The 21,807-nt window shown below is 32.4% G+C and overlaps 1 protein-coding gene across 3 annotated transcripts; it reads left to right on the forward strand.

Annotated features, from left to right (window-relative positions):
* Positions 1–400: 400 nt before the first annotated feature.
* Positions 401–14,495, forward strand: LOC141458746 (uncharacterized). Of its 3 annotated transcripts, none has more exons than XM_074137122.1 (7): positions 401–542; positions 1,660–2,012; positions 2,986–3,226; positions 4,340–4,633; positions 4,710–4,883; positions 4,969–5,097; positions 13,552–14,495. In XM_074137122.1, the coding sequence occupies exons 2-6, from the start codon at positions 1,660–1,662 to the stop codon at positions 5,056–5,058; spliced, it is 1,152 nt and encodes a 383-aa protein (XP_073993223.1). In that variant the 5' UTR covers positions 401–542; the 3' UTR covers positions 5,059–5,097; positions 13,552–14,495. The 3 variants fall into 3 exon arrangements, with proteins under 3 accessions (XP_073993223.1, XP_073993225.1, XP_073993222.1); XM_074137124.1 differs by lacking the exon at positions 13,552–14,495 and adding an exon at positions 7,581–8,103; XM_074137121.1 differs by lacking the exon at positions 13,552–14,495 and having other exon boundaries at positions 4,969–6,519.
* Positions 14,496–21,807: the final 7,312 nt, after the last annotated feature.

A 21,807-nucleotide genomic window follows, 5' to 3' on the forward strand; every position in this document is an offset into this window, starting at 1 on the left:
AAATAGTCGTTAACTTATATCTCTCCCTAATTTAAAATACATCAAACCCAATTTTATATCGTATCAAAATATTAACAATAATGAATTGAACTTAAGAAAAAGGAATAAAATACTCAGTATGTTTCATAATTCATTTTTAGAACAGAAAGTTCAAAATGATAAAAAAGTAGAATGGTCAAGTCACTTGGGTAAGCCAGTTATGAAGCTTAGGTGAAAATTTCAAGCAAGAACTCAATTTTTTTTTATTGGAGAGAACAGTTCCTAGCTATGTAAACTGGTTTTTAGAGCAGTAGCCGACAAAGAATTTAGAGGATCGAAGAGTAAAAGACCCCTCAACTCCCATCCCCACTTTTCTATAAGTTTGTCTCTCTCTCCTTCTCACTCATCTGTGTAATCCAGGGGGTTTGTGTATTGATCTTTCCTTTACGTTTGTGCTTTGTCTTTTTCGTTTGGTTATTGTTGATATTTGTGTTCTTTTTTTAAAAAAATATATACATCATTTCATGTAACTTGTAAAGAAGAGGTTTTTTAGATACACCAAGGTAGGATTCAACAATACTTTTTTTCTTCACTTTTAGCAGAAAATGAAGTTTTAATAAATCCTAAGATGTCAATTCTTTTTTTTTATTATTATGAATTATCTTAATTACCTAGTCCGTTGATTGTTAGTTTTGCTTTACTTCTTTAATCATGTTATGTATGTTTAATTGAAAACGGCATTAACATTGTCCGCCGAATTCTACAATCGACATCTGCTATGGGTGCTTACCTTAGGGTTATGCTATTTTTCCTGTTGACATATTTTTCGGCTACCCCGACCACGCTTTCCTGGCTTGGATAATTTTTTGTTTGCATTTGTTCTCTTAATTATTGCCGTTAAATTTTTTTTAGCCCAATTATATTTTTTCATATTTATTAGCAGAAATGAGTAACATATTTTAATTATTAAGCAATGATCACATAAGAAATATTATTCAGGTCTTTACTTCTTTAATTAGCCCAATAAAAAGTAGATTTACGAAGTCTATTTATACATTTTGCCTAATTCTATTTACCTGTTAGTAGGATACATTTAGAATTATTTTTATTATATTTGAGATTTTTTAAAATGATAAAACATAAACTTAGGAAACAGTATTTTAAAGACACTGCAACAATTTTTTTTTTATCATTAAAAAAGTATTTGCCATTAGGCAAATGTTAGAAATTTTGTAATATTAATTGAGTTGGTGTATATTAGCACAGTTATGATAGCTTTAGAATGCGGATTGATTTGATGTAATTCTTGTTGGTATGGTAGTTGTTTAAAATTTTATTCCACTTTCTCTTTTCAATAAACTTTTATGTTAGCATGTTGTCTGTGTAAGTTTTGATCACATAAAGAGTAAATAATTATGCAACCAAATTTAAAGTCACTTAAACTCCCCGAACAAAGTAAAAGATGTAGTAGTGTTCGTTTTTTGTTTTCTATCGTAATTAAATGTAATACGATTGTGTGTAGAACGTTAATTAGAGAAGATAATTTGTTACCATATTGATTGTTTATTATAGTGGTGTAGAATCCTGTAATTTACTCGTAGATTTTTTGCTTCTGTTATACTTTTCTAAAAACTTTAGTTATGTTTCAAATATTTTTCTTTTCATTTATTTTCTATCAAGATGGACAAAATGACAGAGGCTCAGAAAGTGGCCTATCTAGAGGCCCATGCCGTCATGCAACAACAGATGATTCAACATGCCGCCACTTTGCAACAACAACAACAGGCGGCTGCTGCAGCCGCTGCAGCTCAAGTTGCAGTTCACCAGGCACATCAACAGCAACAATCTCAAGCTGCAGCCCAACAGTCAAAAGTGAAGATGGAATACGTGACTACATTGAAAGTTCCTGTTGTTCCACAGCCAGGTAGTCAAGCGGGCACAACTGCTCAGCAAGAGCACACTTTCACCATTGCAGATGATGGAACACTTGGTTATGATGATGGAGTTAGGGTGCTTAGATCTATTGGAACTTGGTCAGTTTTAAGTTTACTTCTTCCTTTGAATTATTCTTTAACATTAGTTCTAAAAAGTGCTTGATTGTGATATGCCACTGTTGAACTACTCAAAAATTTGCCCCACAGTTGTCAAAAGAGGGCTTCCTAGTTGGCATGAATCAAGTCCACCGTGTAAAAAATGTCTAAGGCGAGCTAAGTCTACATGGACTAGCATGATCCACGTCCAATACTTGAGGCTAGTTTCCGTGACATCTTTTTATTGGTGTGCCATTTGCCTTAACCAACAAGGCTAGTGCAGTAGATTATGAATCGTAAGCTGGCCTTGAGTATCCATTCAAAGCTCCAAGCACCATATTTTAGGGCAAAACCTGTTTTTTTTTTTTTTATTTGATTACGCTCGGAAAACATTTTCCCTCGTTTTATGTATTCCTCCGTGTTTATGAATAAGTCGCTGCACGTCTTCATTCTAATTGCAATGTCAATTTACTTCAATATCAACTTGATGAGCGTTGACAAAGCATTTTATTGCCTAAATTTGATGTATGATTTGAAAAATGCCTAAACTTTCATTACGATAGTAAAGTTGATGATCGTTAACTGCCTTATCTGTTTAGTGAAAGTGTTCAGTAATGGACATGTTTGATATTAGTAATGAGGGCTGATGAATAGGTTAGAAAAGTTATTAAAAATGCCTTTACAAAACTTTTTTTGTCCAGCAAGGCAGGGTGAAGCATAGGTGGGCATGTCTTTTTAAATTTAATTGAAAAAGCTGTTAAGAGAAGAAATTGTAAAATGCTGTTGTTTTATCCCTTGAAAGTAAGGTAAATGTAAATCAAAGTGTATTAATAAATCTTGGCTGAAAATAACTTATATTTCAGCAGTAGCTATTATAGTATTCTTTAGACATGTAAATAAGGTGAAATTTGCCTCACTTAGAGTGTAAATTTGGTATAACTGGAATAGTTTTGACTGATTTAACATTTTTAACTAGGGCTCCAGATTATACTAATCAAGTGTTCACGGCGAATGAAATACCAGGAGCTACTGGAATTTTTGCGGCAACTGGCGCAGAAGATCGCCAAGTAAAACATCAAACATCTACACAACCAAACCAAACTAATACCAGTGCCACTACAACGGTGCAAACCAAATCTAAAACTAAAGTTGAAAATAATAACAAAAGTTTTACGTGTACTGAATGCGGCAAAGGATTGGCCAGAAAAGATAAGTTGGTAAGTGAACTTTTACCAGTAGTTGGTAGTTATACTGTTCTATAAAGTTGGTACAGCCTTTAAGAGTACTAGATTCTCACTTGATGTAAGCACTCATTATTGCTTCTAGAATCCTAAAATTAAATGTTAATGTGTATGAATTAAACAGTAATATGGATGATACAATTTCTTATAAAAGTAAAAGAAATTCAGGTCTTTGGCATCTGGCATTTGAGGAATTTCTATTTCTGGATGAGATGTTATTTATTTGAAGAAGAATATCCTAGCTATCTGTGGTAAATTGAACATCCTTAAGCTCTAATTTAGACCATCCAAAATAGCAAAACCCAACATACTGATATCTTCAAAATGAGCATTGAGTGGGCATTATTATTGACGAATTAAGAAAATATAGTACATTAGTGTGAGAGGGATGATGCCCATGTTGCTCAAAGCCCCTATGAGTCGTTACCATTTTACTTTAGCAGTTCAAATGAATATTTGATTAAAAAATTATTATCTTTGGAAAATATTTTTATTTTCCGTCACGATAGTCCACTTCATAAAGATGTGATCGGCCCACACTCCCTGTTCTGAATCCCTTGCTGCATTTTCTCTTCGTTTCCTTCTCTCATTGGTATGTTTCTGCCAATGTCTCGTGTTTATTCTTTCATGGGCGCTTTCTTTGTATAGTGCTCCTCTATTTTTCCAGGCACGCTTTGGTTATTAAGCCGATCTATTAAACTTTAATATTGCCTATATGGTAATCAATTTTGATGCCCAAAATTCAGTTTTATAACCCTTGTTAGGATCTCTTTAAGTTTTCAGGGGCAGCCTATGTTGCTAGTGTCACACATCTTCATCGAATTACCTTCATGACTACGTGTAAATAGCGAAATTCTTCCTGTAATGTGCCCCGTTGTCTATGACGTCAGTAAACTCAGGTTATTTCGCAGCTAGCGATCTCTCTAGTAACTATTCCACTAAATACAACTGTTTCAGGATAAAGATTATTTGTAAAATATTAGAACCTGAAACATTTTTATTGGTCGAATGAATTCTTCTGACAGTTCTGCAGGTTACAATTTGTTTTTAATTGTTGATGATAATTGGTCCATTTTTTTGTTTTACCAGGTAATTCACATGCGTATTCATACTGGAGAAAAGCCTTATGTTTGTGAAGTTTGCAAGAAAGCTTTTGCACGAAGAGACAAATTGGTTATCCATGTGAATAAATTAAAACATATAACTCCATCAAATTTGGCTCCGTTAGCAAAAAGAAATCATACAATCGATACTAGTACAAACGCCACGAATACAAGTGGTTTAATAAATGGACAATCTGTAGCACCACCTCCTGTTACCAAGGTGTCTGGTTCAACTCAGACTGGAGATATGGATAAAGATACTCAGCAGCACGACACTCTGGTAGGTTTGGTTTATGTTTTGTAAAGTGTTTAAAGTAATCTGGATGAATTTTGCTGATACAATATTCACTTTCTAGATAACAATAGGATCTGGAAGTTGGAGCTGCGAATTATGTGGACGAGTTCTGGGTGGACGAGAGGAATGGTCAGAACATGCTAGAGCACACCTTGAAGCCCAAGCAGCGCCAGCTCCCTACCAACCTCCGCCATATCCTGCACCAGACAGACATTATTGCCTTATGTGCAGACAGGTATGTAAAGAATTTATCTCTTTAGTGCTTTTACTTTGCCAACTTGAAGTTCGTAATAAATATCTTTATTTTTTTTTTTACTCAGGATTTCGCTGATCGCACAGAATTTATGTTCCATCTTCGTGCCCATTTTAAAACACAAGATGTTATAGATACTGCAGGACTATGTACCTAAATATTTTATGAAATATTTCGACTGACAGTCTACTTCCTAGTAAGTCCGTAATTACTTTTATCTTTTACATAAATAAGAGAAAAACCGATGTATTTTTTATTTTCGAGTGCCATCATTAAACATACTTCTGCTATACGACTCTTTAGTAGAAAATATTTCATACTACGAAAGAATCTGTAAAATAAGAAGAATCTCTTTAGTTAGTCAGTTCAATCACAGTCAGTATTTATATTATGAATCTAAATTTAGGTCCATCTAAAAAAAATGTTTTTATTTCTTTCGTAGTTAACTATAAAATACGAATTATTTTGCATCCGAGCTTCTTAATTTTTATTAAAAATCTTTATTCTGTGAACAGAAATCTATGCTCTACATTCAAGCTTTTATTTTGTGAAGTTTTTGTGTTAAAAGAGTTTCATCATCCAGTTTCTAAAAATACCAGGTCAAATTGTATAAGGCAAAAGAATTTAAAGACCATTTTAATTTAGTCGAAAGTACTTTCTAGAAAAGCTGAGATTTTGTTTCGGTATTTTTTAAATTAAATGAGGGTGATCGTGAGGCGATACAACTGTAGAAACATTATGGAGCCAGATTCACAAGGTGGCATCTGAAATATAGTTCCAACCTTTGGGAACTTAAGTAAGTATTCTGCGGTGTGTGGGATGATCTTAGTAAAAAGAATTGGAAATCACTACTGTAACCGGTGGGTTTTGGTATGTTGTCCGATTCTTAGGGAATGGAAGTTAGCGGCCCTTTATGATTTTGTTCTACCAATCTCTAATATTTAAAAATCTAAAACAAGACTGAAGGCACATGCTTCAAGGGTATATTCTCAGGCAGCGATAAAAGAATGTTGTAAATTTTCTCTAACCCAACCAACATCTCGTCGAGAATATTCATAAGTACAAAGAGGATCTGGAGAAAGTATACTACAAGAGTAAATGTCCGGCTGCAGAGGATTTCTGTCTAGTGTGGAACCAAATGGAGTATGCTGGTTAAAACGGGACGGCATATGAGCAACACAGTGCTCTTATGAAAGTATTAAAAAGCAAGCGGCGGGATAGGTTTCAGAAATAAACTCTAGTATAACGGTAGATGGCAAGCTCTGGGCCGCAATTCTGGACGAAAAGACAGAATTTCCCGGTAACCTACGATGAAAATGGTGGCTCTACTTTCGATGACCACTGGTTTGTTGACGTACTATAAATGCCTGGTTTCGCGAAAATTAAAAACTCTTTTTCATACTTGAGGTTTTTGTAATAAGAGTTTAGTTTGATAAACTAGTCCCAGTGAAGAAAAGTTCCATTTTAGAAAAATATTTTTGACGTGAATGTTTACAAAATAGGTGTTAACTTGAATGCCCAATTTAGGAAATGGATGCAAAAAGGATGGCTTTTCAGATTTTATTGAATTCCATGCTCTTTAAAGTGTTTGGAAAATTTGTGAACATACTTAAGATTCTGGGGTTGAATAGTCAGGAAACACAAGATATTGCAATTTCCAAACTGTAGTCTATTATCCATATTTTTCCCATTCTTGATAGCGGCCATTGTGTGTATCTGGCTTTGACTAATTCTCAAAATATACTATTGACTTCGCATGTCGCACCACATTTGAATGGATAGTAACAGCACTTTCATTGCTCATTTAATTTATAAATTACTATATTTTTTTTTTTAATATTTGCAATTTTATATTTGATTTTTATTAATAATTCCTAAACTAAATGAGGGAAATTTTAGCTTTGAAGTATTGTAAAATTTCCTAGCCCGGGCCAAACTAAAAGAGGATAACCTCTGTAGGGCTCCTGTAAAAGAAAAACTATACAGGAGTAATCGCTGCTTATTTGAAAAATGCAATCCGTTTGCGTTATGTGAAATTATCACTCTAACCTGACACATTTGAAGTCCGATGTTTAGGATATTTTATCATTATATGCTTGGTAATTTAATAATAAAAATGTTAATTTTGATTCATTGGTTTGAGATAGAATTTGATTTTATGCCTCGTAAATTTAATTTATGCATTAAGTTAATTTGTAAACTCAGATTTGTGTTAAGTTTTTATTAATGTTATTTGTCTATTAAATAAAAACTCAAAACAAGTTATTGATTTACTATTGCAATTGAAGTCTCTAGTCATAGATAAGATCCTCAGACAAAAAACTGAAACAAATAAATTCTTTAGCAACAAAAGAGGGAGTTGAAAAAGATTCCGGAGACTCAGTATCCAATAAAGTGTGAAAAAATCCAGTGAAGCAGAATTTATTAAATTTCGTTCATTTTAAAGAAACTGTTTTATGAGGTTTTCTAATTGTTAACTTTTAAATTTGAAACAACTGTTGAAACTCCAAGAGGTATCACAGTTCTACATGTCAGATTAACTATTTTTGGTTAAAAGTCAATCACACTTCTTACACAAAATAAATTGTTTTATTAAAAGTGATTCGGTAGGATCAAACAAATTAAAAAAGAAATTTTTTAATGGTTCTTAAATTAATTTACCAATTTCTGTTTTGTCAGTTTTAAAGCCTTCTAGCAGCGAACAGTAGATGACCCAAACTCAAAAACAACAGGAACAGAAAAGAACGCGATTTTCTTCGTTTTGCAAACCCGTTCAATCTGATTACTAAGAATTCGTTTACAAATAGCTCAATTAATAGACACTGAGATTATATTTACTGCGAGTATAGAAATATTTAGAAGTGGGAGTCAATTTAAAAATTACTGACAGTCCGTCATAGTGAGGCACAGCTACAAAACTTCTTATAAGATTATATTATATGATTATATTTCTTGACAGAATTGCCAATTTTTATTTTACTTTTTGAATAGTTCAAGATCTGTTTTTAGGTTGTGTCTCGAGCGAAATCTCTTAATTACCTCCACAATTTGAAGGTTGTGCGATCGCTTTAAAAAAGAAAAGAAAAGAGAAAGTCATGAAATAAGTGTTCTGACTGTAATTTTCAATTTTCGAAGGGCGAGTCCACGAGGTGGTTGTAAGCGTGGACTTGTAAGGTTAGGATATTTGAATCCAGCGTGTGAGATTATCAAGTTTTTGTGTCTTAGAACCATATTTTCCGCACATATTTATAAATATAATTTGGAATTGGCTATTAAACTTTCTTGAAAACATAGGTATTACTTTAACTACATTTTCGTGACTTAGTCACCTTATATAACCAAAAATAATTTAAGAACCAGATAATAGAATTTCTGTGATAATTATTTCTAATGATATACATCTTAGCAAGATGCTCAAGTATTTTTGTTCGGTTATATTGGTTTCTTTCCCAAACAAATAGTAAGACAGAAAACATTTTGTTTTCAATGGAACATTACGCTAAAGATATTTAATTTGGACGAAAAACTTGTGTTTTTGGAGAATATTTAAGAAAGATTAATCAAACGTCCCCTATTCACTCATGAATCAAGTATGAAACTTCCCACCCTCAAAGTTATTCTTTATTATAGTATAGAAAATTACCATAATAAGTTATAAGAAAATGATAGATAATAGTTATATATATAAATATAATAAATGTTGGTATTCAATTAGTTAAGTGAGAGTGTTTGGTCAATTTCTTTTCTTTTTTTATTAAAAAAAAAGAATGGAACAGTAAGAAATATGTAAATATTTAAAAATAACAATTTCCTTATAATTAGCTGGCATTTCTTAAAAATATACATTTGGAATAGTTACTCTGAATGTAAATGGCACAAGATCTACTTTGTAAATATTAGTAATTAAAAAAAAAGAAAAATACATTTTAGTAATACTCCAAATGTATGGTACAAATTGAAATTTGTAATCCAGAATATATTAATTAAAAAAGAAAAAAAAAAAGAAAAGAATATTATAAAAGAGAAATATGTGCCTAAATAATTTATATAAAAAAAAAATTCCATGCATTGTTAAGAAGGACAAAACATGAAAATGTTGGAAAGTTTCAGAAAATTAAAATTAAAAGAGTGGATTGGTATGAATCAATAAGTCTTTAATCAATATGAATAAGATATTAATAAGAAAAAGTTAATTAAAATTAATTTTAAAAAATCTAGAATTTGGACTGCTTAAGATTATAAGAATATGGTTTTAGAAAATAATTAGTGATTTTTAGTAAACAAAATTAATGGAACATAGGTATTTTAATTATAATTATTGCAAAATTTCCATTCCTATGATGGGAATGTAAAGCAGAAAAAATAAATTCTTGACAATTATTTGAGACTAAAATAAGTAAGCCTTGCTGATGAATATCGCTAAATTGTCTCGTGAGAGGGGTTGTAACTGTAGATTTTTGTTTTGTTTAAAATCCTGCGACTTGTTTAAGAGCTATTTTTGGCTCATTTGCTAAATTTATGGCGTTAGTTTCGGTTTCTCCAGTTAATAGAAATTGAAGTAGGCAGTGGTAAAAAAAAAAAAAAAAAATCTTTCATAACCTAAGAACTTAGAAATGGTGTTCGTGGGTGATACTGCGGTTTATATTAAATAACGGCTTGGTTTCAACTGAATCCTTAATTTTTTAGGTTTATCAAAGAGGTATTGAGCCTGCTGGGTTGAATGTCATAACTTTCAAAGCTTGGTTTAGAACCATCCGAGTCTTATTTCTGTAAAAACTTTGAAAAAGTACCAGGGAATATAATCTTATGGTATAACTGGTTAGTTCCAAGGCTTCCGTTATTATTCCTATGCAGGCAAAGATTAGGCCCTACCTAATTAAGGCTTCCCTGAGCCCGTCTCCTATTCAATTAAAAAACCAAAACAGAACACAAGCCTGGACTAGGATAATAATCTCTTTCAGTGCTTCTGAATTTCTGAGGTATAGTCAAACAAAAGTTGTATTTAAGACTGCTGCATCTGTACACAAATCTGAAACAACTGTCGTATTTAGGCTTAATTACTTCGCATGTCCTATTCGAAGGAGCCAGTTATTATCAGGGGAGCATTGTTTTGACAGATTGATACTTGCAGCCTCAATTTTGGTAGCACTTCATTTGGAGGTACTAGTCTCTTATTCCTTAGAAGACATTAAAAGGCTCAAAAACAGATCCTATATAGCTTTGTATTAACTAGCCAGAGTTGCGTCCATTTTCCAACAATTGCTGCCCATCTATAGAGGCAAAGTGTGAGTGCTGTGGCATCTTCACATCCTAAAGGAGATGTATCGTACCCTAGTATTTTGCTTTGGCCAAAAATTCTTGCTACTATTTCTTTTTGCTGAGTCACTACATCAAATACTTTGATTTCCTTAACTTAAAAAAGCCAGTTACTTACTCCTGGAGCAAAATGTTACGAATTAAATTGTAGAAGCATCATTACATCAGCGGTTTGGTATAAGAAAATGAAATTTAACCTAAGGTGGATGGATACTAGAATATTGAAAATGAAAAATATCCTTAGTATCTTTTAGGCAAATAGATTGGTGGAAGATTCTCAGAACTCTTAAAACTTGGGAAATGAATTTGCGAGAGCAATTTGAGAGCGGGAAATTATTTAAAGGACTGAAACAATGACCCCTCATACCCATGAGCCCTTTCAACACAAGACTAAAAGAACTATAATTTGGAAGAAAAAAAAAAAAAAAAAATTAGACATTTTTACACCAGGTAGTATCAAGAATGTCACCTTGTTGGTAGCTGCTTTTGCAAGCATGAGTCCTTAAGAAGTTCCCTTGGAAGCTAGTGACCAAACGTTTTTACAAATTTACAGATGCAATCTCATAACGAAAGACTTTGATTGGTTTAATGCCTACAGTCTTTTAGTTTATTACATTAATAAAACGAGAAGCAATAAAAATATCATTTAAATATTTAATGGTACTCATCTTCAGCAAATAATCTGTTTTAATTTGTTTTTAAACTTATCAATTTGTTAGGGATAATTGGTTATTTAATAGGAATTTTTCTAGTACCTCATTTAATTACGAATAATTTAGCATCAAAACGATCGGTTGACTACTTCTTTAAATTATAAATCTTTAGGCTACATTGAGTTGTTTTACGAAGGTTCGTTCACAATGTAGACCATTGTTTGTTTTGTCATTTGATGTAATTTTTTTTTTTTTTTTTTTTCTGTATGACTATATTAATTCGCTAGCCACAGTATTTTGGAATGAGTTCCTAAAGGTAAATTTCTCCAATTTATTTCTCAAAAAATATTATTTTAAAATACTAAGCAGCTCTCTATACTTGTAAATTTTTCTCTGATTTTTTTCTTATAATTATTAATTTTGGAAGAAAATAAGACAATACTCAAATATTGTCGTACATAATCCGTATATAAATATATTTGATCTAGAATAGTTTAATTTTTTATTTCTTGATGTTTGTTTATACTTTATTATAAGCAGTATATCTTGTGGAATTTATATATACTATATACACTGGGCCAAAAAAGTCTGTGAACACTAACCTAAATTTTATTACTTTTATTATTATCTTATTAGAAACTTCTTTTATTTTCAAATGAAATATACTATTCGATAGACAGAAACCAGAGTTTTTCATTTTATATTCAATCTTTTATTTTTGTTCAGCAGGAATATCACAATTAAATGTTTAACAAAACAACACCCCAAACGAATGCAAAAAAAGTCTGTGAACAGCTGTATAAATATGTAAAAACATTAAGATAACAAACAGAAAAACGATTGAATAAAGTTTCAAAGTTCTCTATTGTATTGTAGAAACCACTACAGTCAGTTTTGTGAATAAATAATCTAATTAGTACATATTTAACCACTAATATGGAAGTTCCCAGACCAATTCGAGAACTTATTGTGACGTTGCGAAATGAAAGAAAAAGTATTCGAGAAATAGGGAAGATAGTTCAAAAAAACCCTTCAACGGTGCATAATATAATTAAAAAGTACGGAAATGTGATTAGTAGGCCACGCAGTGGACGGCCACCAAAACTTAATTCCTTTCATAAACTGCAAATTCTGAAGTCTGTTCGAGAAGAACCCAGGACAAGCGCTCAAAAAATCAGTCAAGAATTATCAAGTGGTTATGTGTAAGCGTAACACCACAGACAATTAGAAATAAATTACATGAATACGATTATTGCGGTCGAGTCCCGAGGAAAAAACCTTTAATCAATAAAATAAATAGTAACCGCCGATTGGATTTCGCGAAAGAATATGTTTCTAAGCTTTCTAGTTTCTGGGAAACCGTAATCTTTTCAGATGAGTCGAAATTCAATGTATGTGGGTCTGATTGACCACAAAAAGTGTGGCGAAAAAGAAATGAAGCTATGAAAATGAAAAATATGAAGCCTACTTTTAAGCATGGGGGAGGCAACATTCTGGTGTGGGGTGCATGAGTGCTAAAGGAGTGGGCAAGTTAGATCTAATTAATGGTATGATGGACCAATATGTGTATGTGGATATATTAAGACGCAATTTAAAAGAAAATTCAAAAAAATTAGGGTTGGAGGGAACGTTTGTCTTCCAACAAGACAATGACCCGAAACATACCGCACTAAAAACTCGGGAATGGCTTTTAAATAATACACTCTGGCGCCTAAACACCCCTCCACAATTGCCAGACCTTAACCCAATAGAACATTTGTGGGATGAAATCAGCCGCGAAATAAATAAACGAGGAATAAGAAACCGTGAACAACTAAAAAACGCTATTTTAGAAGAGTGGGATAAAATTCCAACATTGACGACCACAGGATCGATGAAAGCTCGCTTGTTGGAAGTGATTAGGAACATAGGAGGTCCTACAAGTTTTTAAAATTTATAATTCACGTACAATGTGTAAGAATGATTTATTTCCGCAAAGTGTTCACAGACTTTTTTTGCATTCGTTTGGGGTGTTGTTTTGTTAAACATTTAATTGTGATATTCCTGTTGAACAAAAATAAAAGATTGAATATAAAATGAAAAATTCTGGTTTCTCTCTATCGAATAGTATATTTCATTTGAAAATAAAAGAAGTTTCTAATAAGATAATAATAAAAGTAATAAAATTTAGGTTAGTGTTCACAGACTTTTTTGGCCCAGTGTATATATTTCCAATTTTGAAACAATTGTAAATTTATTAGATGTTTATTGGAAAGAAAATTTATCAAAAAGTTTGACTTTTTTTGCTGTATTATATGTTTAATTTTTAGCATTTTCGTTTTCTTTGCATTAAGTAGCCTTTAAAAATCATGGTTTGCATTTCTTTATTTTATTTATTTTTCTTCTTGGTTAAAATAGTGAATATATTATAAAAGAACTCTCCGGAGGTCGGCAGTGCACTGTAAAGGCTCCGGGCGCCAATTTCCTTTGATGTTGAAACGCCTTAAATAAAAAAATAAAAATGGTGTTCTTAATATGTAGAGTGGCTTAGCAAATTTTTTTTAGTCTTGTTCGAAAAAATATTGATTGATCTGCAACCTCTTTATATTGTAATTTCTTGTTATTAATAATCCCTAGAGCTTATCATTATCTATCTCAAATCCCTAATGTACAGTTATTCATACAAATCTCTTGTTTTTCAGGATTCTATGCTAGCACAACTTAATAGCATTGCTATTCGCAGGAGCCCCTTTAAAATGAGTATTTGATCTCTCGATCTGAGGATTTTGGCCTCAACTCAGGTCAGAAAGTGAGGACTTGTGATTCCTGTCAGGTATTCTGTAGTCATCTAAAGACTGTTCAGACAGTTTTCCTTCAAGCTTTGCAGATTGTCTGAAAAGAATTTATGTCATTCAGACATTATTAGTTGGCACTCATGTCAGCTTTCTATGAGGAGGAAGAAGTTTATTACCCTCTAGCTCTGATCAATTCTTCCTTTTTTTTCTGTGCTTAATCCAGGTTACAACCAAATTACTTTTGGTCCTTTCAGCTAAAAGTACTGTATTCAAATATTCTACTTCTATTAATATAAAGGACCGAATCATCTACGTCTATTTTGAGATCCTCTCTGTCAACTGGATTTATATTCTGGTTGTCTTAAACTTTATATTAAAATAGGATTTGTCGACAATAGGTAAGAGAAGTTAATCAATCATTACTTGCTAGATAAGACCGATTTAATCATCATCAACTCTATAGACATAGACAAAACCTTTAAACTAGATCCGCTTGCGGGACACTTCTGATTTTGCCCAACCATGCTTTGACGCTCCAAGTATTGGTTGTATGACTTTTATTTTTCTTGTATTTCCATAAGGCCAAACAAATGATAGTGTTAGGTGTTTAGTTTTTTTTTTTTTTTTTTTTAATTGAATAACCACAGTCTTTCAGCAAGAAATCCTGGATTGCTCATAGCAGTTTTAAATGTCGATCAATATTCTCTTGCTTCCAGAATCTTCTAAATTTGAAATTAAATCTGCGATAATGCCTTAAATCAAGAACTTCAGTTCTTACGCCACTCTACATATTAAGAATTTAAAAAAAAAAAATACCATATCCTGCCATTAACTCGCAATTTACGTGGAAGTTGCTACATCTTATGTTGCCATAAATATGTACCTGTATTTTTTTAGAATTTTATGTTTTACAATTATTATTACTACTTTATTTACTTTGTTTTCCTTGTTAAAATAAGTAAATAAATGATCCTCAAAACAAATTAAAAAAATATAGCCAGCAATTGTATAACAGATTATCTCAGTTTAAAGTTAACTTTTCAGGTCTTCCGCAATTGATTCAAATTTATTAGAAACTGGCTTCCAATGTTCTAAAAAATTAAAAATAAAAACAGAAGAGTTTAAAAATCTCCTATTTTTCTAAGTCTAAAAATTCAATTTTGAAAATTGTTACCTATTCTACCTCAAAGTTTCCTTCTTTTATTTTTTTAATTTTTAATAAACTAAAAAAAAAAATCACGAGAAAAAAAATTGTAATAATTTGTTTTGAGAGCAAGGAATATAACAGTCACATGGAACTTTTCCCAGATTTTAATATAGGTACTCATATCTACAGTTTATTATACTTTGTTAATAGACTGACATGTGTAGACTAATTTTGTCAATGTGTTTTCATAAATTAGCTCTTCCAAAAACCGAAATATTTTTAATTTTTTTAAATAAATCTATGAAGCTATAATTTTGTATGTTGCATGTTTTAAGTTTACTTTTAATAATTTATAATTTACTGTCTTTATCAAAACATTAGATTAAATATGCATTAAACCAGGCTTTTCTGTTTTATATAAACAAGTTTAAATTCCTTAAACTATTCTGGTTTTTTTACTTTGCAAATGTCGTCATCCTAGGTCCATTATTTATTTCATTTAAATAATTTAATTTAGACCTGTTATTGTGCTTTATTAATGAAACGGCTTGGTATTTTTATATCTATTTACATAATCATATTCACTCAACTTTTCCTTTTTTAGTACAGGTGCTGCCCGCAATGCTATTATAGATTTAATATTGTACCTAGTTTACTAATAAAAACTGTATTGTAAAATTATTAGTTTTAATTGTTCATTTTAATATTTTAAGAATTTTCCTTTTCTGAGTTTTTTTTTATTTTTTTAAAATACATATTAATATTTCATACATTATGGTATGTTTTTTTTTCTTTAAATTTGATCAGTTCCGGGTTTTCCTAAATTTCATAATTTCCTGTTAAACAAGTAAATACAAATTAGGGTAAAAATGTGCGGAAAGAAAGTATTAAGGCAATTATGGCAAAAAAATAAAAAAAAATTGTAGTAAATATACGAGGGTCGTTTGAAAAGTCCGTGCAAAAATAAAAAATACTTAATTTTTTGGGGTAAACCTTTTTTATTTTTCAACATAGTCTCCTTTTAGGCTTATACACTTCGTCCAACGCTGCTCTAGTTTGTTGATCCCTTCCGAATAATAGGATTTGTCCAAGTCTGAAAAATAGCCATTCGTTTCTGCAATCACCTCCTCGTTTGAATAAAATCTTTTTCCCGCCAGCCATTTCTTCATATTGGGGAACAAATAGTAGTCCGAGGAAGCCAAGTCTGGAGAATAGGGGGGATGTGAAACGAGTTGGAACCCTATTTCCATTAATTTTGCGACCACAACTGCTGAGGTGTGAGCTGGTGCGTTGTCGTGATGGAAAAGGACTTTTTTGTGGGCCAATCGTGGGCGTTTTTCTTGCAGCTCGGTTTTCAAACGGTCCAATAACGATGAATAATATGCACCTGTAATAGTTTTACCCTTTTCCACATAGTCGATGAGGATTATTCCTTGCGAATCCCAAAAGACAGTCGCCATAATCTTTCCGGCCGAAGGAACGGTCTTCGCCTTTTTTGGCGCAGATTCCCCCTTGGTAACCCATCGTTTAGATTGTTCTTTGGTCTCAGGAGTGTAGTGATGTATCCATGTTTCATCCACAGTGACGAAACGACGCTTAAAGTCCTGCGGATTCTTCTGGAACAGCTGCAAACCGTCCTTGCAACACTTCACACGATTTCGTTTTTGGTCAAGCGTGAGCAATCGCGGTACCCATCTTGCGGATAGCTTTGTCATGTCCAAATGTTGATGCAAAATATTATGTACCCGTTCATTCGAGATGCCCACAGCACTAGCAATCTCATCACCATATCATGGATTTTATCAATGATTTCTGGAGTAGTAACCTCAACAGGGCGTCCAGAACGTTCTCAGCGTCACTTGTGCCCATATGGCCACTCCGAAAATTTTGAAACCACTTATAAACTGTTCTAATCGAAGGTGCAGAGTCACCATAATGTTTATCAAGCTTCTCTTTAGTCTCCTGAGGCGTTTTGCCTTTCATAAAGTAGTGTTTAATCAACACACGAAATTCTTTTTCGTCCATTTTTTGAAAATCACTCGACTTCCTCGATTCAAACGAATGCCAAACACAAAGAAATAGACCGATCTGGCTGAAACTTGGTGTGTGTTCTTCCAAGAGATGCTACTAACTAAACATAACCTCGATACGCGCCAGTGGTGCTATCTCTCTGACTTTGCACGGACTTTTCAAACGACCCTCGTAGATTTCTAACAAGTTTTCCGGATAAAGCCCAAAGACTATTCTCGCTCCTGCAATCCAAATATTACAAAATGATTCCTAGGATAGGGATTAGTTTATTGCATTTGATTCTTATTCGGATTGTTAACCTGAATTTCCTCATACAGAATTAAATAATAAAGATTAGTGTTGTTTTTCATAAATAATTGATATTATCCAGTTAAGAGGCTCCAAACACCTACTCAACTTCATGTAATGTGAAGGTTGTGGTTTTAATAAAAAATCTTTCGAAAATGAATAGACAAAATGTTTACCAACTGCTACAGTACAATTTCTTCGCAACCAGAATATATGACATCATCTCTACATATAAAGCAAATAAATTCTTTCATAATTAAAAACTTATAAAAAAAATTGTCTTAAAATTCCGAACGACTGTGGTTTCTATGCCTATTAGTTAGTATTTGTATTATCTAATTTTGCCCACTGGTCTAATTATTCTATTTATTCTGCTGGCCTATAGAATTTCTCTTCGTAGGAGCTCCATACGGTTCACTGTCTTGCGATACTGTTGACTATAACGAAAGAAAATTGTCCACATGCCGACAGTGCACTAAATAAAGCTCCGGGCAACAATGACCTCAGATGTTGACGCGGCTTAAATTAAAATTATAATAATAAAAATGCGTAAGTATTGTTTATTTCTTTTTAGTTTGGTAAATATTAATCATTACAATAACTTGTAGAATACTTTTATAATGATGTTCATGTGGCTAGACTAGGATAGCAGCTACCTTCCCATTTTATAGGTGGTTACAATTAATACAGAAAATACCATTGTCTAACGTTTGTGTTGCAAAAAAGCTCGGGCAAAAAGCCGCATTAACTGGTTGAACATCTTTAATGGCATGATACAAAAATTATATTTATACAACAGAAATGAAATTCTGGAGAACAACGGCTGGAAATATGTCGTCTAGAGCGACATAGAATTTTGGTATGATACCTTTGAATAACTTTTTGAAGGAAGTAAGGTAAGGTTATTAATAAAGATGACTAATTCAAAATTTGAATATAGCTTAAACCGTGCTCCTCATTTTTGACTATTTTAATAGTTAGATGTAGATGTTCTCCTTGAGTCAGGTTTTTTTTATTCTGGGAGTGCAATCAAAAGAGGGATATTTGGCAACCTCTTATGGTTAAGTAAAACCTCTTCTTTTATATAAACCCTTTGAATTTCCACAACCTGTCATTTCGTCTAGTCTCGATCACACAGGTTTTAAAAGAACATTTCTCTTGTCAAAGACTAAACAGACGCTGGAGAACATTGCCTGCAAACATGTTAAGCACACTGTTAAGAATGTTTTTTAAAGGCTCTTCAGCCAAGTATTAAACAAGGAGGAAACTCGTCCAATGGATGCGGCTAACGTGATGGACTATATGGCGCTTGCTAGCATAAGGAACTCACCTCAAAAGATCCAAGGATTCAGCTGTTGTGATAGAATTAACTAAACAAAAAGATAATATACAAACTGCCAAACTAGACTTTGAAAAACCTCCTTGTATTTCTTATAAAAGAAGTAAAAATACTTCTCATGAAAATGTAGATAAAAGGCAACCAACCACTTTTAACTAAAATGTTAATGAAAATGAAACAAAACTGATCTACGTTTTAAACCAAATTAAATTTTTGAAGAGAATGAAATAAATATAAAATTAACATAGATATTAGAAAAAAGGGTAGTATTGAAAATCTTTACAAAAGATTCGTTATTTTGTACAATCTCAATTTGTTTCTCATGCCAAGCCATGACCTTACATAAAAATTGAGCCCTTTCTATTAGTAGATGTTCAGAAAAAAGTAAACAAATAGAATCTTGGCTAGTGTTATTGGAAATTCCTTATTTTTAACTTCCAAAGTTCGATTATAAGGCCAGGGGTTTATCATTCACATTAGGTCAGTTACTTTTGGTAGTAGAAGTTCAGAAAAAAAAATGGAAAATGTTGCCCAGTATTGCTAGAAGATCCTTATCGTAGATTTCCAACGTTCGATTTTCATGCCAGTGGTCGATCATAATCATAAGATCGGCTAGCTTGGGTAGTGAAGTTTAGAAAAAAAGGGAGAAATGAAAATCTTGTTTACATTTACTACAGATTCCTTATTTTTTACTTTAAAGTTCGTTTTTCATTCGACGGTTGTATGGTACTCTTAAAGTTGGCTTGTTTTGGAAGTAATAGTTCACAAAAAAAAAATAAATAAATAAATAGAAATCATGTCTCTTTTTTGCTAAAACTTCCTTATTTTACGTTTGCAGTTTGATTTTCCTTCCAGAGTAGTATGATATACATTAGGTCGGCTTGTTTTGGAAGGACTTCTAAAAAGAGAGCAAAAATCGAAAATCTGGGCTAGTTTCGCAAGAAAATCCTTACTTTTAGCTTCCAGTGTTCGATTTTCATTCCAAAGTGTATAATACACATTAAATCGGCTTATATTAGAAAGAGAACTTCACAAAAGTTGAAAAAGGCACGCTAGTGTTAAAAGAAATTCCTTACTTTTAGCTTCCACAGTTCGATTTTCATTCCACGATGTATAATATACATAAGATCTGCTTATTTTGGAAAAAGAACTTCATAAAAGAAAAAAAACATGGGAAATCAGGGCTAGTTTTACTAGAAATTCCTTACTTTTAGCTTGCGGAGTTCGATTTGAATGCAAGGGCATTACTATACTCTATAGGTCGGATTATTTTGGAAACAGAACTTCACAAGAGAGGGCAAAAGTGGAAAATCTGGGCTGGTTTTACAAGAAATTCCTTACTTTTAGCTTGCTGAGTTCGATTTTCATTCCAGGGTTGTATACTCTTTAGGTCGGCTTATTTTGAAAACAGAACTTCACAAAAGAGGGCAAAAATGGAAATTACTTTAGTTTTACCAGAAATTCCTTACTTTTAGCAAAGTGGACTTTGATTTGTATAATAGGGTTGTATAATACTCTTTAGGTAGGCTACCATTACCCAAAAAAATTTCAACTCTCAATATCTTCTCAACTTATGGATCTGTACTCAAGCAACCAATAGCATTCAACTCAGCAAAACAACGGGTGTAAGACCACAAAATTTCATACGAATAATATGATGTTTACTTAGGGAGTTATCAGGGCCCCATTTCACAGCAAAACCATGACCCAAAAAAATTTCAACTCTCAATATCTTCTCAACTTATGGATCTGTACTCAAACAAACTATAGCATACAACTCAATAAAACAGTGTGTAGGAGCACAAATTTTCATACGAATAAAATGATGTTTACTTAGGGTGTTATATGGGCCCCATTTCACAGAAAACCATGACCCAAAACAGTTTCAACTCTTAATATCTTCTCAAATTATGGATCTGTACTCAAAAAAGCTATAGCATACAGCTCAGTAAAATAACGCGTGTAAGAGCACAAAAGTTGATACGAATAATATGATGTTTACTTAGTGTGTTATAAGGGCCCTATTTCACAGCAAAACCATGACCAAAAAAATTTCAACTCTTAATATCTTCTCAAATTATGGATCAGTACTCAAGAAAGCTGTAGCATACAACTCAGCAAAACAACGTGTGTAAAAGCACAAAATATCATACGAATAATATGATGTTTACTTAGGGAGTTATAAGGACCCTATTTCACAAAAAAACCATGACCAAAAAAATTTCAACCCTTAATATCTTCTCAAATTATGGATCAGTACTCAAGAAAGCTATAGCATACAACTCAGCAAAACAACGTGTGTAAAAGCACAAAATTTCATACGAATAATATGATGATTACTTCGGGTGTTATAAGAGCCCCATTTCACAGCAAAACCATGACCCAAAAAAATTTCAACTCTCAATATCTTCTCAACTTATGGATCTGTACTCAAGCAAACTACAGCATTCAACTCAGCAAAACATCGGGTGTAAGAGCACAAAATTTCATACGAATAATATAATGTTTACTTATGTTGTTATAAGCACCTCTTTCACAGCAAAACCATGACCCAAAAAAATTTCAACTCTCAATATCTTCTTAGGTTATGGATCTGTACTCAAGAAAGCTATAGCATACAACTCAGCAAAACAACGTGTGTAAAAACACAAAATTTCATACGAATAAAATGATGTTTACTTAGGGAGTTATAAGGGCCCTATTTCAACGCAAAACCATGACCCAAAAAAATTCCATCTCTCAATATCTTCTCAACTTATGCATCTGTACTCAAGCAAACTATAGCATACAACTCAGCAAAACCGCAGGTGTAAGAGCACAAAATTTCATACGAATAATATGATGTTTACTTCGGGAGTTATAAGGGCCCCATTTCAAGCAAAACCATGACCCAAAAAAATTTCATCTCAATATCATCTCAACTTATGCATCTGTACTCAAGCAAACTATAGCACACAACTCAACAAAACCGCGGGTGTAAGAGCACAAAATTTCATACGAATAATATGATGTTTACTTATGTTGTTATAAGGACCCCCTTTAACAGCAAAACCATGACCCAAAAAAATTTCAACTCTCAATATCTTCTCAACTTATGGATCTGTACTCAAGCAAACTACAGCATTCAACTCAGCAAAACAACGGGTGTAAGAGCACAAAATTTCATACGAATAATATGATGTTTACTTATGTTGTTATAAGCACCCTCTTTCACAGCAAAACCATGACCCAAAAAAATTTCAACTCTCAATATCTTCTCAACATATGGATCTGTACTCAAGAAAGCTACAGCATACAACTCAGCAAAACAACGTGAGTAAAAGCACAAAATTTCATACGAATAATATGATGTTTACTT

The sequence above is a fragment of the Rhodnius prolixus genome, unplaced genomic scaffold, assembly GCF_049639745.1.
Source record: "Rhodnius prolixus isolate KJV_2025 unplaced genomic scaffold, Rpr scaffold_5, whole genome shotgun sequence".
In the NCBI taxonomy this organism is placed as follows: Eukaryota; Metazoa; Arthropoda; class Insecta; order Hemiptera; family Reduviidae; genus Rhodnius; species Rhodnius prolixus.

Excerpts from the sequence above, each read along its gene's own strand:
- LOC141458746 (XM_074137122.1), top strand. The coding sequence starts at position 1,660 with ATGGACAAAATGACAGAGGCTCAGAAAGTGGCCTATCTAGAGGCCCAT. Across the intron at positions 2,013-2,985 it reads CTTAGATCTATTGGAACTTG|GGCTCCAGATTATACTAATC; the intron begins GTCAGTTTTAAG and ends ATTTTTAACTAG. Across the intron at positions 4,634-4,709 it reads CTCAGCAGCACGACACTCTG|ATAACAATAGGATCTGGAAG; the intron begins GTAGGTTTGGTT and ends TTCACTTTCTAG.